We start from the raw sequence: 15758 nt of genomic DNA on the forward strand, positions 1-15758 counted from the left end.
GGCCCCCCCCGCTGCCCGAGCCCCCCCCCGGACGCCCCCCGAGCACCGGCGTCCGCACAGAGTCCCCAGAGGCAAAGGGACCCCGATGCTGCCAGCGCGGTCAACGGCCACGGGCCCCCGGCTGCCAAGCCGCCCCCGCAGCAGCACAAAGGGATCATGGGGATGTTTGCGGCCAAAGCAGCGGCCAGACCCCAGGACGCACATAAGGAGGCCAAAACAGAGGCCAAGGAGGCCCCAGGTGTAAGTTACCTCAGAGCCCCTGGGTTCATGGCGTTAGTGATCCGCTCTCACAGCACCTCAGTGACCTCAGCCAGCCCTGCGCTGCTCCTCGTGCTAAACCCGCGTCCCGCTGGGAATGCTCAGTGATGCTTTGAAAGTGTTTGGCTGTGTGCAGTCACTGGGGCAGAAACGCCTCATGCCACGCTCCTGATCTCTCCACAAACGTGTATTTGCCATAACTTTGACATTCCCCAGTCAGCCGGGTCTCCGGCGAGCGTAAGCCAGCATAGCTGCCTCATGGAGACAATTGTTGCGTTGTCCCCAGCTATGTCAGTATACACACCAGCTGAGGATCTTGCTCTCTCCATTGTGCTTAAAAGGATTTGTTTTGAGCAATAGGTGAAACTTGAGAAGCCCAGGTCTTAAAAGTATCAAGGTGTTTAAACTCGGTTTGTTAGGGAAGTTTCAGAGCTTGACCTGTGCAAGACTAAATTGTTTATCTTCTGGACTGCTGTTTTTCCAGGATAGGATTATGTTTTCATTTTAATTAGTATAATTGTTTTTAAAGCAATGTGCCCAGCAAAACGGGTGTTAAAATGGTAACAGTCCCTGTGGATGGTTTGGCCTTTTTATAACAGCTGAGTACGTTTCAGTTCCTTTTTCTGATTTTTATAGGGAGTTTAGAACTGGTGAAGTGTGCACATTTTGGGAACTTTAGTGTCTGTTTGCCTTTTATTTGCATGAAAATAAGTTGGATTAGGAGGCTGCACTTCCTTAGGTGGTGTGGGCGTGGGTGTGTGGGGGGGTGTGTGATTTCTCACTTTGGTGGCTGCATTGGTGCAATAGAGCAGTGATATTTCTCTGCTAACAGCCTACGTGCCAGAGGAGCTGGATAAAGCCTTCCTGGTTTGGCCAATCCCTGTTCTTTCCTCTGTCGGCCGCTGTGAATTGAGGCACTGATGGTTTGCAAAAGGAACAGTTCTCTCCTGGGAGCTGACCCAAGTCCCAAGCACTTATTTCAGTAACAGTCAGGCATCAGATGGGAGTGTGCCCCAAGCCAGATCTGAAGGCCTGGCCAAAGAGTCCTTAGTAACTTACTCTGGCCCCTTTGATGCACATAGTATCTAGTGAGTATCTTCAGATTCTCCAAAAACAGCTGCTAAAATCTAAGGCAGTGGGAACAAATGATATCTATTATTTTGCTTGTCCAGAAGCAGTGCTGTGCATCTTGGGGACTGGGAACACTTCCTGTGGTTATTCCTCTCTTTGCTTCCAGGTGTCTGCAGCAAGCAGCAAACCACCAACAAAGAACAACATCATGAACAACTTCTTTGGAAAAGCTGCTATGAGTAAGTACTTTTCTGTTTTCAGAGGCCATCATGGTCAGGAAACAGCCTGTTGTAGTTGAAAAAAAAAACAAACCAGAAAGCCCTCAAACCTGAGGGTTATTTGAAGTCTCTTTTTTTTTTTTTTTAATTATATTTTATTTAAGCTGGGTAGGAATTAAAAAATATTCAGTGGAATCAAGTGTTTCGTAGTGGAGCCATGATGGGAGGCATACAGAAAGGAGCAGAACTCTTCCTCCCCGTCCCCACACTACCAAACTCACTGGATTTGTTTTATATCCCTTCTTTCCTAATAGTTTTCCATACTGTTTTTCTGCTCTTTTGCACTCGAAGGGGTTAATGTTTTTGCACACAGCTCTTAAGGCAAAAATTAAGAGTTTTCAGTGGAATTTTTCAGACAAAAAGCTTGCTGGAGGGAGATCAATTAAAATGACATATTTGAACAGACTAACTCAGGAAGGATTTTTAGTGCAGAAGAAATCTGATTTAAAGTGAGTTCTCCTGGCTGGAAGATCAGCTATTGGTGATGTTTGCCAAAACCTGTTTTGCAGGGCAAGTTAATGGTGCTTGCTTTTCATCACACAGCACTGGGGAGCCCATCATTACCTTTAGGGTTAATTTCTTTCCTGAAAACTGAAGGACTAATAAATGGAGAATAAAAGTGAGGGGTGGCCTTTCTGTTTGAGCAGAGGTTTGGACTAGGTGGCCTCTTCAAGTCCCTTCTGAATTATCCAAGTCTAAAGAAAATATGCTGAAGCTTTTAAGTAGATATTGGAAAAGGACTGTGGGACCTTCTTCAAAGATTTCCTCATAACAGTGAGTACAAGAGGCTTCAAAGAGGAATTTTGGGAGAGAGTAAACAGCAAAGTTCACTTTCTAACAGACATCTCTCAGAGTTTGCAGGGGACAGTTCCAGCACAGAACACACAAGGCACAGCCCTGCTGGGACTCTTTGCGTCCCTGTTTTGGTGAGACTGAGGGAGCTGAGGACACTCTCAGCCTAAGGACAGTCACTACAATTAACTGCAGTAAATTCTGAAGGTCTGAGAAGAGCCCTAGACCAAAGTTCATGTGCTGAAAACCCAAACTGGCATGGTAAAGGTGACCCAGTGGTGATGGGGAAGGCTTTGTGGATGCATTTCCATCATTCCCAAAGGGGTTCTCTTCTCTGACGAGTCCTGTCAGGGAGCACATGAAGGAAACTTGTGAGGTGGCTGCAGAGAAGGAGCAAACTGAGCAGAACTGGAAATGATTATGTGTATGGAAGAGAGGGTGGGATTCCAGGAGTAAGATTTATTCCCTACATGCACGTCTCTCCTGGCTTCAAAGGTTCCACCATTGCCAGAAAGTCCTGAGTTAACAGCAGTGGGGTCCTTGGGCTTTCTGCTGTTGATTATAAATAGGGGAGCTGTCGTTCCAGTGGTGTTTGCGCTTGCCCAAGGAAGCAGCCAGCCTGGTTTTCCAGCACTCCCAGAAAGGCATTGGCACAATGTCGTGGCCCTCCCAGCAGCCTCTGACCCCACTGATGATCTCCTGCCACTGCCTCCCAGTCCTCTTCCACAAAGTTTAACTGCTGCAGTACACGTGGCTTGACATCAGGAACAGCAGAACCGTGGAAAATCACCTAGAAATTTAAGCATACCCTTCTTTTTCCCATGTCTGATACAGCTTGGCCAGTCTAGATCCCTAATGCAGTCCAGATCCCTAAATCCACGATGGGTAGTGTTGTCTGTATTCTTGGTGCACAGAGCTGGCCAGCTGCTTTGTAAGTTGTCATTCAAACCGAATGCCTGGTGTTTGTTCTTTTTGAATGGTGTATTTGCAGATAAACTCAAAGTCAGCTCGGTGCCTGAGCAGCCAAAGGAGGAGAAGGAAGTGGTGAAGCCTTCAGTTGCTGTAGCAGAACCAGAGTCATCTCCTAATACTGTAGCAGAGAAACCTGGGAAGAAAACAGAGTCTGCTAGAATTCAACAAAAGGACAAGAAGAGGTGGGTCGTGCCTTTCAGGGTCCCTGTGAACCTGCTTGTGGACGGCCTGCATGGAGCTGGCTGGTCATTCAATGCTGGCTCACCTCCTGTTTCCATCTACTCAATTGTGTTAAACCTGACTAAAATTATCTCAGGAGTTTTTCCTGGTGTTTCTTTTCCATTTACTGCTGTAGGTGCCTCAGGGCCATTGGTGCCATTGCATATGGGAAGGGACACGGCCCAGGTTGTCTTCAGTGGGAAGGGATGGCTTTCCATGAGACAACCTCCCACTGTGAGCAGCCGTAGGAGAGACCCTGCAGGCAGCGTGGGGGGGGCTGGCAGGAGCACCTGTCCTGCAGGGAAGGTGGGATATTCCCAGGCCTGTATGTACACAGCTTGCAGCACAAAGTTGTGCTTGTTGATCTCCGTAGCTCATGTACGGCTGCTTTCAATGCCACTGGTTTACTTTGGGCTGAGGCTGCAAGTTAATTTTAAATTCAGCCCTTTGTGTTTAATCCAACCCAAACTGACAGAGACAAAGAATCACTACAGTCTGATGGCTCTCTGGTGGCCTATGAGTAATTAATTGGTGGTCTCAATCCATTTCTAACTGAATAGGTAAGCACACCACCCAGCCCACCATCACAGTTAGACTAACTGCTCGTCTTATTGATAGTCTTGTCCAAGAAGCCAAGGGCCTGGAGGTGTTGGCAGCATGGAGTTGGGAAGGCCACTTGGGCTGTCCCAGCTCTTTGAGGATACGTGGGCCTTTAGCCTCCAGGCTTGTTCGTCTGACACGTCTCGCCAACATTAAAAAGAAAGAAGCTATTTTATTTTTCCAGTAGTCTTTAAAAATGGCTCCAGGATTCTGAGACACTACCTCATAGTCAGTCAGTGGCAAGCAGTCTGTCAAAAGAGCTTCTGAGTGATGCTTTTGGGGACACTGGGAGCCTGAGCTAAAGAGACAAGATCAGAAATACGCTCTTGCCAGGCTGCTGTGGCCAGGCGAGGTGAGGTACTGGGCTGAACTGCAGAGGGGCTAAAGAAATCCTCCTTGTTTTGGAGAGCTGGATGTGGGTAAGGATGAGAGGCCTGGAAATGCTCGTGTGCCTGTGCCTGGTTGTGCAGTGAGTATACAGTTCGGAGCACGAGATGCTCATGTTTTCAAGAGGCATTTGATTTCCTTGCATCAGGAATGTGCTCATCCAAACACACATGATGCTTTCATGCACACATGAGAGATAATGGGTGTTCATTCCTTTTTTTCCCTTTTACTTTTTGTGGCAGTAAAACGAAGAGAACAGATAGGTCGGATGACGAGGAAGAAGGAGATCCCGAAAATGTGAAGAAAAAGAGGAAGCGAATCAAACAACTTCAGTCTGACAGCAGTGATGAAGAAGGTAAAAAGATCTGTAAACAATCTGGCATTTAGGTCAGGGGTCTGATTTCCAAAACATTACTCTCCAAATCTATTGGTCAATGATTGAGGGAATAGTTTAAAGGACTAAAGACCGTGGAAATGGCTGTAGCTTGAGCTCTCTGTTTATGTTTGTGCTGCAAGCACTTGGGCATAGAGTTGAGATGTCTCAGCGATTCAGTCTTTGTTTTAGCTTAGCTCAGACCTGGCTGTCTCCTCACCAAGTGTGCTGCCAGTGCCACTGACGTGTGGGAAGGATGTTCCCAAATCTCTTGTGAAAGATAGCGCGCCTTCCAGAACCGTAGGGCTGGTCAGAACCAGTTTGTGCGGGGAGGAAACACTCACCAGTGACCTCCCTCTCCTCACGGGGTCATTTTTAGTATCTTTATTCTGTCTGTTTATAGAAAGGGTTTGGAAGACAGTGTTGGAAGCGAGACTTCCAAAAAGAAGAGAGAGAATAGGGAAGCTGGAGGCGAAGCGGTTGAGCCATATCCGCTGCGACTCTGCGTCTCCTCGGTGGCTGTGACAGGAGTGGGGTACGCAGAACATTGCAAGATTTGGGCTTATAATGAGGAACAGCAGGGCTGGATTCCAAAGAATTTGGATAATTGAGGTGACAAATGCCGTTCAATATAGATAACTGGAAAATAAGTTGGAATTGAGCTTGGGAGTATTTTCTAAATGGAACAGTCATCCAACACGCTGCTCAGGAAAAGAACATGGGGATCATTACGGACAAGTAATTGAAACCACCGGTTTGGTGTAGAGCTCCAGTAAAAGAAGGTGAAACAGCAAATGGGGTGTACTGGTGAGGAAGTGGAGTCCCTCAGGAGAGCTGATTTCTCATTTAGTGTGGCTGGCACGTGGGCAACAACCAGGACATCAGGAAAATCTGCAGTGCCAGGGGAGAGGTGGCCGCTGTTGGTATCTTTGCAGTATTAGGCCTGTTTTCATAGTTTCCCTTCTGCCCACATAATTTCAAGTGATCTTTGTCATCAAGTATGTATCACTTCTTAGACTTCCTCAGGATGATAAATCTCTCAGGAAGCTGTTCTTCGTGATCAGCCTTAATTCCGTCACATTCCTGTGTGAAGCTCCTTCTTTGGCTATAATATATATCTATATAGAGATGCTCACATTCTTTGGTATTTATTTCTTCAAATGTTTGTCTTTCCATTTCCTCATCACTCCCCTACTGACAAGCCAAGTTGTTTAGCTCTGAGGAGGGAATTTTGAAATCAGCCCATCCTTGCTGGGCTGGAATCTCTCAGCTTATCCACATCCTGTGAGTGAGGTCTGGCAGGAGTTTGGAATATTAGAACTCTCTGGTCTCCTATGGGATACCTGCGTGACCTTAGCATGTGTTGACCAGTTAGTGCTTTTGAATGGGATGCCTTCTGGTTTCATTTATTCCATTGTATTTTCTCTCGTGACCAGGGATAGAACCTGAGGGAACAGCTGGACCTGTGTCAGGACAGGTTTAGGTTGGATATTAGGGAAAAGTTCTTCCCCCAGAGGATGGTCAGGGACTGGAGAGGATTTTTGTCACTGCCATTGCTGCTCTGTCATCAGAACCCTCTTTGTTCTTTATTTCTTTGTGTTGTGCATTAGAATTTTAAATTTATGCAAATTACAGCATATGAAATTTGGATATCACTCAGTTTGCCCTTTCAAAAGGGAAAATGAGAATTGAGAGAACTCATCCCTTTGGTCCTGCTACTTGCCCTCCTAAATCCAACCAGATGAAAGAAGATAGATTTGAATTGTTTGGAATATTTCTAATGAGTCCAAACTGGTAATATTATATTCCGTATTCAAGTAGAAGACTGTGAGTTGGATGAAACAAATAATTAAAAAAAATAATAATATATACAGCAGCTGGACTTCAAGAGCATTTATCCTTGGAAAGGTGCAAACAGGTTTCTCCAGAGAGCAGGGGCAACTTGAATCAACAGCATCAGTGAGCAAAATGGGGCCTGGAGTGACAGGCACACTTAGCAAGGTTTTGTGGGTGCAAAACTCATGCATGGCTGATGTGAAGCGCTGTATGGACACTTCTGTGTCAGGCAGGTCTTCTGCCTAGTTCTATGTTAGTCTGCTCTTGATGTACTAAAAGTAGCCCAAATAAGCTCTCCTTACACCAGCATCAGCACATTGTACCACGCTGAAAATACAGAGAGGGCATAAGGCACAATCCTCTCCATTTAAATGATTTTTCATTAAGAAGTGATATTGGTATGAGGGTTCCTTAGTCACTGCGGGTTGTTTTGCTTCCAGTGCCAGAATAAACTCCACAAATGCGCCCACAGAGGACAGGAGGTTTGGCAGCTTCAGCTGTACCAACACAGGCAGCGTTTTGCAGTGTTGACAAGTGTTTTACAGCCACTTTGGAGGGTGATTTCAGTGGCACTGTGACCTACAAACTCCGTGGGTTTTGGAGAGCCACAGCAGAAGCACTAAAGCTTCTCACAGTTTTTCCAGGCAGGGTCAGAGCAAACCAAACAAAGCCAGGATTTACATCTTTGGTCCATCCAGTTGCCCAGCTTGTATCCATTTCATGCAGCTGTTGCTGTTGAGCAAACTGTGGGCAGCAGCTAGTGGTTGACTCAGGAGTTATCACATGTCAGAGGGCTGTGTTGGCTAGAAGAGGACAATAAAGTAATAAAGAGCTTGATAGTAGTCCTAAACACTCTGATGTGGGGAGAAGGTGCCTTCTGCCTGCCAAGAGCGGGGGAAATTGTTTGAAGGACGTTAAAAATGCCCAAATTTCCCCCAAGGAATCTAGTGGAGCTGGCACGCTGACAATGCCTTCAGCAGCCTCTGCTTGAGCATGGCAGAGGCTTTTCACCAGGCTGGTTTTCAACCCTCCTAGCCTGTCCTCTCCTAAAGATATTTCAAAAGTCTGAGGCCAGGCTGGGCAGTGGTGATGCAGGTTTGGTGCCGGGCAGGCCAGTGTGTGGAGGCCTCCACTGCTGCGAGGCTGGGATAAATACGGGGAGTTCTGCCCCCCCTCAGCCCCTCGCCACCCAGCACTTCCACCTCGGAGCAGAGCCTTCGTTCGGCCCTGTCCTCGCAGCGCTGCCAGCCCAGCCCTCTGGAGCAGGGTGAAACCCGAGTCACGTTACCCCGCTCTGTTTGCATTCCCGTGCCTCGCTTACTGCAGTAGTTGGGAGGCCGAGTCCTTGCTGAGGAATGTAATTTATTATTGGGCCTTGGCAGCCGAGCACCGTTTCAACTCGAGCCCTTCGTAACCTCCGAAGGTCAGCTGGCCGCGTGCCTGGCAGAGCCGTAGCTGCTCACACTGACCTAATCCCTCGGGACAGCTCCAGATCCCGACTCGGTGCTCGGGCGGGATGAGTGAGGGCGGTGCTGGAGCCAGCAGGGCTGCGAGCAGGAGCCAGGCAGGCACTCACCGTCCGCTCCAGCCACATCCTGGTTGGGATGAAGCAATAGGTCACAGGAGGAGTTTGTTCCCCCACTTGCCAGCTCTCCCCCGCATCTGAGGGCTTGCGTGGCAGCGTTTCTCCCTTGGATCTCATGGAGCTCTGTCGCCCTGCCAGCCCCACAAGAGGGTGACCCTGCCTTGCTTGTTGGTCTGAAGCCCTGCTTGTCTCACTTTGACGTTGCTGGTGGAGGCTCCAGAGCTTGCTTTGCTCCATAAAAATGTGTGAAGGTGTCCTGGACTGGTTCGATCAGTCTTGGCATTGAATGGAGCCCGGTATCCCTGTCCTTGAACCCAGAGGAGAGCAAGGAGATGAAACAATGAGAGAATCAGCTTCATTTTTCGCAGTGGTTTGGTTTGTTGGGGGTTTTTGTTTGTTTGTTTGTTTGTTTTCAAATAAAAGCTTGATATGTCCCTTAACAATCTTTTAGGATGTGTGGCAGTATACTGCACTTGATTCTTGGGTTAAGCTAATAGCATGGATTGTTTGGGATGTGTAGCACCACCAGTGAGGCAGCAACTGTTTCACCACACCCCGCCTCTTTTAATTTCTAAAAAAATGACAGTTGTTCTTTTTAACAAGTAAGTGAAATGTATAGCTGAAACATGCCAGTTCCTGTGCCTGTTTTTAAAGTTTCCTTTGGTGGAACTGATTTTTTTGGCTTACCAAAAATCCCCAGCGCACTTCTCCCATCCTATCCCACTCTCCTTCCTTTGGGAACTGCAGCGTGTAGCATTAGACCCACGTGCTATCAAGGTGTTCCTCTTCTTAGCAGATGTCCCGCCATCTCCCGCACCCGAGGAAGAGAGAGCTCCATCTCCACCACCTGCACCTGCTCTGAAAACTGAACTGGAGCCTGCATCCACAGAGGTGAGGGCAGATTACAGTGATAACTGCCAGAAATTAGCTCCTGGTTTCTCACAATGCTGCAATGTCCTCCAGGGCTCAGCTGGAGGGAGGAAGAGGAAGCGGAAGCGTGTGCTGAAATCCAAGATGTTTATTGATGAAGAGGAAGGCTGCATGGGTAAGACTGGCTGTGCCCTACACTCACTGGAGCTCACTTTATGGACCATTTTAACAGGCCAGCCTCTCCCAGGCTTAGAAAGAGGTTCAAAAAATCACTTTGTCATCCCACTTGGAACTCCTGCTCCCAGATTGAGGTAACTGCCCCTCTGGTGAAGGCCTGGGTAGGGAGTCAGAGCTGTACCTGAAGCCTTCCCCTTTTTGATTATTCACATCTTTTCCTTCAGTTCTTTTCCCTTTCCTCCTGCCAGCATGAGTACCACCTTCATTTACTTGCCTCTGCAAAGCTGCAAGCTTTTAATGATGGTACAGAAGGAGGTTTAGGGTTTGGGATAAATTCTGGCTGAGATAACTTCGTTGGTTTTTTTTTCCTTTGAGGATAAATCCTGAGCTGTGCAGAAGAACTTGATTATATGTTAAAGAAACTTTCGGTATCCCAGATAAACAGGGAATAAGTTGGGGCTTAAATACTTCATAGGGTTTCTGTTTCTGATAAGGGTGACTTTGCTTTCTGAAGGGAAGAGAGTCCCTATGGAAGCCCTGAGAGCCAGAGGCTTTGAATTCCAGCCTGACTGGACTCTGCTTCCTCCTGTGACCTGGAGAAAGCTGTGTAACACCACTGTATTTGTTTCCTCCATGTCCTGACATTGAAGTTGAGCTGCAAACGTCCAGAGTATGTTCATTTGGGTTTTGTTGGATTTTGGGGGTATTTTTAGAGCCTTTAAATAGTGAAGAGCGTGGAATGTGTTCTTTGTAAAGCTGTTGTCAGCTCGATTGTATGGGATGCTTTCATTCCCCAGCTGGAGGGGCTGAGGGGATGTCAGTGGAGCCCAGCCAGTGCTGGGGAGGGTGTGGTGCTGTTCTGCAGGTCTGTTGTGGTGCTGAGCATGGAGAGACTCGGGCACTCCTGGCCCAGCTGCGGAGCTGCCTGGCCTGGACTCAGCCTGTGTCTGTTGGCACCTGTCTGCAGAGCTGCATCTTCTGCTTCCCATTAACTTGGTGTGTCTCCTTTAAAGAAACACAAAGCTGTAGCACTCAGCAGCTGGCTGCACTGGGGACTGAGATCCCGAGTACTGGATTCGTGTCCGAGAATTGGACTTGCACAAAGTTATCGACACCTTTGGCCCATTCCGTTACGGGGTGTTGTGCTCTCCCATCCCAGATAGAACCATTAAAACACTTGGAAGGAAAAGGGAACAAAGTAGCATTAGATGGGGAGTTGAGTTGCACAAACTCTGCGTCCAGAGCACAGGAATGACTCCTGCGGGTTCAGCGTCCAGCAAATAGTGCTCTTCTCCCTCTGTTCAGCCTCTCTAGTGAGACCAGGGCTGGGAATATTGCCTTGCTTTCTCTGCTTTTCACCCCCACAGGGTTTCATAGTCCCTTGGAAAATCCAGACTCGTGGTTTTACAGTTCATATCCGTTTTATGAAAAGGGATTGCAAGCCCCTGCTGTCCCTTTGGGAGACACATCCTGTGGGATGGAGAGAGGGATGGAGCTGGGATACTGAGGAACTGGGTAGGGAGGAGATGCTGCTTTCTCTGCTAAGAACCCTCCAGCCTGTTGTGCAGAACTTGCTGTCTGGTTATTGTCCAGTTCCTCTCCTCCCTTCCATTCCCCACCTTTTCCATGCACAGGCCTAATAATTCAAAGGCTAAATAACTTACAAATCTCCCAGGCTAATGTAAATTTTAGTTATTCTTTGAAATATAGGGTTTTTTTCCCCTCTCTGTGCTGTCTTTTTTTTGTTTCAAACCAAGGCTAGGTTTTAAGAGATGTTAAATCCTAACATTAGAATGAGGCTGTACTTTATCTTTCTCCACAATTTTAAGTGATGGTTTTCACAATAGCTGCAATAGCAAGGAATTGGTGTCAAAAAGCGGAAGTAATTTAGGGATTAGCCCTGGGGGAAATTGAGCAATTAAAGTGTTTGTGGAGTGAAGCACAAGACACATTCCTAGGCATCAACAGGCATCCATGGATTGAGTGCCTGCTCTTAGTCTCTAGTAAAGGGGAATTACTGAGGTTTAAGCTTGTGTGATTCTACCTTACACTTCCTAAAGCTTGAAAGGACATGCATGGGCTTGGAGGTGGGAATATCGACGTGCACTGGAGGAAAATCTGTGTTACAGCATTTCAGAGCTCCCATCGTTTGAGCCACTGGGATTTAGGGAGTCTGGCTGTGAGCAGGGCATCAGTAACTGTGTCTGTGTACCCAGAGCTGGTGCAAATACAGAATTGTAAAGTTCAGCTGAGATTGCAGCCAAAGGCAGTTGATCTAAGCTGTGTTACTGCAATTGGAGGGGGTTAACTGCACACTTCAGGAGTTCCCAGCGATTCCTGACAGGGCTGACAACAGGGTAAGGTTTTTAAGCTCACCCAGTGGTCTGTGGAAGCTGCTCCCTGAAAAGCCTGTTGCCTCTGAAGGGAGATTGCTGGGTTTGCAGTCCCTGTTTGAGGTTCTGCTAGTGCTGCCCAGGAGGATTTCATAGCATTCCTCTTCCCGGTCTCTGGTTACGTAGGAAACCTTATTTAATTTGATGCATTAATACAAGTGAAAGCCAGTTTCCCAGAAGAAGGGAAGTTAAGACATCTGTTTAAAAGAATACAGTTGCTAAAGAAAAATGGCTTACTAGAAGAATCCCAGAGCACTGCTGGGAAAGCTGATATAACAACATTTACTGGGATCTGACGGTGGCTTTCATCAGCAGAGCTGACTCCAGTTTAATTTCCGTGAGCGTTGTTTTATATCCCTGGGCTTTCCATCGCCGGACGCTGACAGCAGTGAGCTGGCAATCCCCTTCAGGCACAGTCCCTGATTGCAGACACAGCTTTGGGTTGGTTCTTTATAAAGGATTTCTTTATATTTGCCCTTTTTGGCCACCTCTGTGGAAAGAAGCTGCCCCAAAGGTTTTGTGCTCCTTGAGATGGGCGACGTCGGCTTGGCTCTTCCCTGGCTGTCCAGTGTGCTGGTGAGAGCAGCACAGGGCTGTCTCTAGGTTGTCTTGCCTGGATTTCTGGACAGTCTGATTGCTTTGGCCCCTGTAGGAATCGGACCAAGTCAGAATGATGGGGTGTAGCCATAAAGTAGATGTTCCATTGTCTAATGCTAAACTACCGATTCTGATCTTCAGATTCATCACTTGCTGATGGCTGCTTGTCAGCCTCTGCCATATGAATTAGAATCTCAGGATCACTGAGGTTGGAACAGCTGTCTAAGGTCATTGGCTCTAGCTGTTCCCCCAGCACTGCCAAGGCCACCACTGACCCCTGTCCCCAAGTGCCACATCCACACAGCTTTAAATCCCTCCAGGGATGGGGACTCCACCACTGCTGCGGGCAGCTGTGCCAGGGCTGGACAGCCCTTCTGAGGAAGGAATTCTCCCTGATAGCCAACCTGAACCTCCCCCAGCACAACTTGAGGCCATTTCCTACTGCTTAACCTTGAGCAATGGACTTAATTCCTGTGTCTGACATATGCTCCTTGAACCTAAAATGTTCCTTTCCAGGAGTGCACTGGGAAGGCTGCGGTGGGGAGATCTTTGGTATAAAGATGGCTTAACCATCATCATCCTCTGTTCCCTTCCCTCTCCTTTCCACCAGTGACTGAGAAGGTTTACGAGAGCGAATCCTGCACGGACAGCGAGGATGAATTCCCCAAGCCCAAGGCACCAGCTCCACACAAACAGCCTGCACTGCCCACAAAGAGAGAACCAAAGGAAGAAAGGAAGAGCCTGAAGAAAGGGGCAGCTCCTGCCAACAGAGCCAACAAACAGGTCTCCATCATGGGCTTTTTCCAGAAGAAATGAACTGGGTCTTTCTCCTGGTCCTCTTGGCAGCTTGGGAGTGTTGCTCCCTTTTTTTGTGTGGCTCTCTGCAAGCTGCTGCTGCTTGTGGAGGCCACCATGCCACCCCTGGTTACACAAGGTGTCCTGCTTACTGTGTAAGGAAGCCCTCTGGGCTAGATTTTGTATCAGAGAGAAGTTCTTATTTGTTACTGCCATAATTTCAGTCATCTTCACTAAGCAGTATGGGAACTGCCAGCTAGAAGCAACATCTAGAGGAGCTCCTGAAAGGCTGTTAAATCTGTTCACATGAAATTGTAGTTTTTTAATCACCTCTTTGGTGCTAGTTAGGAGAGGAGCTGTGGCGTTTCCTTCTGCTCTTTGTACACCCTCAGCTCTCCAGGTTGATCCAAACGTTCACGTTGGGTAGAAGCCGTAACGTAGCAGGTCTTCAGGCACAGACACGAATACTGAACATCTGCTGCAGCTTTAACTGAATGAAATGTACTTCATTTTCCCCCTAAGACCAGTAAATAGTTTTTGCTCTGCCTTTCATAATCTTTTTTTGGACAAAGCAGTGCATATAAAATTCTCTTACTCTTTTCTTCCTTGAACGTATCCTCTGTAACTTGCTCAGATGCCTAATTATAGTCTGGGACACTGTTGGTGTTCTGTCTTCACAAAAACATCCTTGAGGCTTCCCACCCAATTGGCTCCAGAGGAATTGGGGGAAGGCTTTGCTGTTCTTGGGAAAGCACTGGATCTTTGACCTTGGAGGCCAATGAGTCAGAGGGAAGGGTGATGAGAGGGCACTGCTGATAGCACCAGGCAGGTACCAGGGGAACAGTTGTGTGCTGCATTGCGGGGTTGGTAGGTTTGGGGTTGCCTGAAGGGTTTTTTTACAGGTGTAAACCAGACAAGAGAGGAGGTTCTCCTTGGACATATCGTCATCTGCCTGCTGAAGGAAGTGTGTCACAGTACAAGGTCCTGGGGAACCTGTTAGGGGAGAGGAATAAAGCACAGCAGTCCTGTTAACCAGAAAGGAGCTCTTGGTCTGGGCCTCCTGCTCGGCTGGTGCTGAGGCTGATAGAGAGATGTAAAAGATTTTCCAGAGGGGCTGATGCCGAGCGCTTCTGCGGCTTGGGCTGGGGAGTGCTCCCACACAGGGGCTGGTGTCACCAGTGGATGACTGAGAGGAGCTGCTGCACACCAGCAGCATCACTGGGTGTGTGCCTGTGCTGTGGCCTGGGAAGAGAATGAACAACCTTGTTCTGGTTAAATGAAGAAAATTTAACTGTTGAGAGAAAAACCCACCCTGCTGTAGTGGTTCTGTTGTTCTTGGTAGAGTTGAGGGGGTATTTTTAAAGGTAACGATAAGTAACAAATCCCATTAAACACAGATTTTTTTTTTTCGTTTGCCCTTATTCATTAAATAATGTGTCAAATCCCAGTTTCCAAGGGTTGTTGTGATATTTGACTGCATGGAAGTCAAAGACATTTCCCTGGTGAAGTGGGTAAAGATTTCTTCCATCAAAACCAGTGCTGGAAGCTTTCAACTGAGTATTTTAGGGCATCTGAAACCTCAAAATACCAGGATTTGTATTGAATTTGGACCCCTGGAGTGTCATTCCTGTGGCAGAGGGACAGGACGGGGTGTCCTGGTACTCGTGCTCCTCACCTCTGCCGTGGTCTCGCTGGAGCTCCCGGCTCCACCCCGACTCCTGTAACCAGATCGACGTCATACGGCACTTCCTCAGGAAAATGACTTAATGTCTGCAGGAGCAGGACCCGGGAGAACTTCAGACTTCCAAAAATCATGATCTCATACTCCCCACTCCTGCACTCCATGGGCTGCCAGCCCCAGGGGGGCTTCAGATCCCTGGATGCCCCTTGGCCGAGGCTGGAGTGTCCCTAGGCGCTGCCTGGGAGCAAGGAATTGGGGCTGGATAGAGGGAGAAGGCTCCCTTGTGGGTGGGGGTCGCTCGTTTGGCACCCAGAGGCTGGAGGGTGGCAAAATGTCTGGGAGCCAGGCTGTAGCTCTTGGAATGCGGAGCACATCTCCCACCTTGGGACACACTGGTAGGGCTCAGGGTCCAAAGCCTGCTCCTGGAGATGCAGAAGTCTTTGTACCTGTTCATCTGTCATTTTTAGCTGGAGATCCAAATCCCGGGGGGATCTCCTTTCCTCCTCCCCCTGTATCTCCCTTCCCACCACATTTACACCCTTGCAAGAGCCTCAGAAGAGGCAGTGGGAGAAGATATTGGTTATTTAATGAAGTGCGGTTTATGGTGTTTCTCTCCTCCCTGACAGCCTCATTTCAGGCAGAGGAGTCTTCATCCTTGTTTTCCAGGTGCACTGAGGAGTTGCACTGTCAGACGCTCCGGGCTAAAACTGTTGCTGCACGGGGCTCTGGTTGGACAAGGTGCTTCTGAACCAGCAGGCCCTGGGGAGGGGCTGGAAGCGCTGCTCCGAGGTATGCAAAAGCCCCATCCCTTGTTCGGGAGACAGCGGAGCTGATTTATGACCCTCCTTCCCACGGGGCAGGGCCTGCTCGGAAA

The 15758-nt window shown here is 48.2% G+C and overlaps 1 protein-coding gene across 1 annotated transcript in view; it reads left to right on the top strand.

Moving 5' to 3' along the window:
- POLD3 (DNA polymerase delta 3, accessory subunit) overlaps positions 1–14650 on the top strand; it is a 26663-nt gene extending 12013 nt beyond the window's left edge. The window contains exons 8-14 of the mRNA XM_017727077.1: positions 9–240; positions 1496–1568; positions 3391–3553; positions 4820–4932; positions 9168–9262; positions 9335–9416; positions 13019–14650. Coding sequence (XP_017582566.1) covers positions 9–240; positions 1496–1568; positions 3391–3553; positions 4820–4932; positions 9168–9262; positions 9335–9416; positions 13019–13224 — 964 coding nt within the window. The 3' untranslated portion in view covers positions 13225–14650. The remainder of the gene's footprint in view (positions 1–8; positions 241–1495; positions 1569–3390; positions 3554–4819; positions 4933–9167; positions 9263–9334; positions 9417–13018) is intronic.
- The last annotated feature ends 1108 nt before the right edge of the window (positions 14651–15758 follow it).

The sequence above is a fragment of the Corvus brachyrhynchos genome, unplaced genomic scaffold (genome assembly GCF_000691975.1).
Source record: "Corvus brachyrhynchos isolate BGI_N302 unplaced genomic scaffold, ASM69197v1 scaffold412, whole genome shotgun sequence".
NCBI classification, from domain to species: domain Eukaryota; kingdom Metazoa; phylum Chordata; class Aves; order Passeriformes; family Corvidae; genus Corvus; species Corvus brachyrhynchos.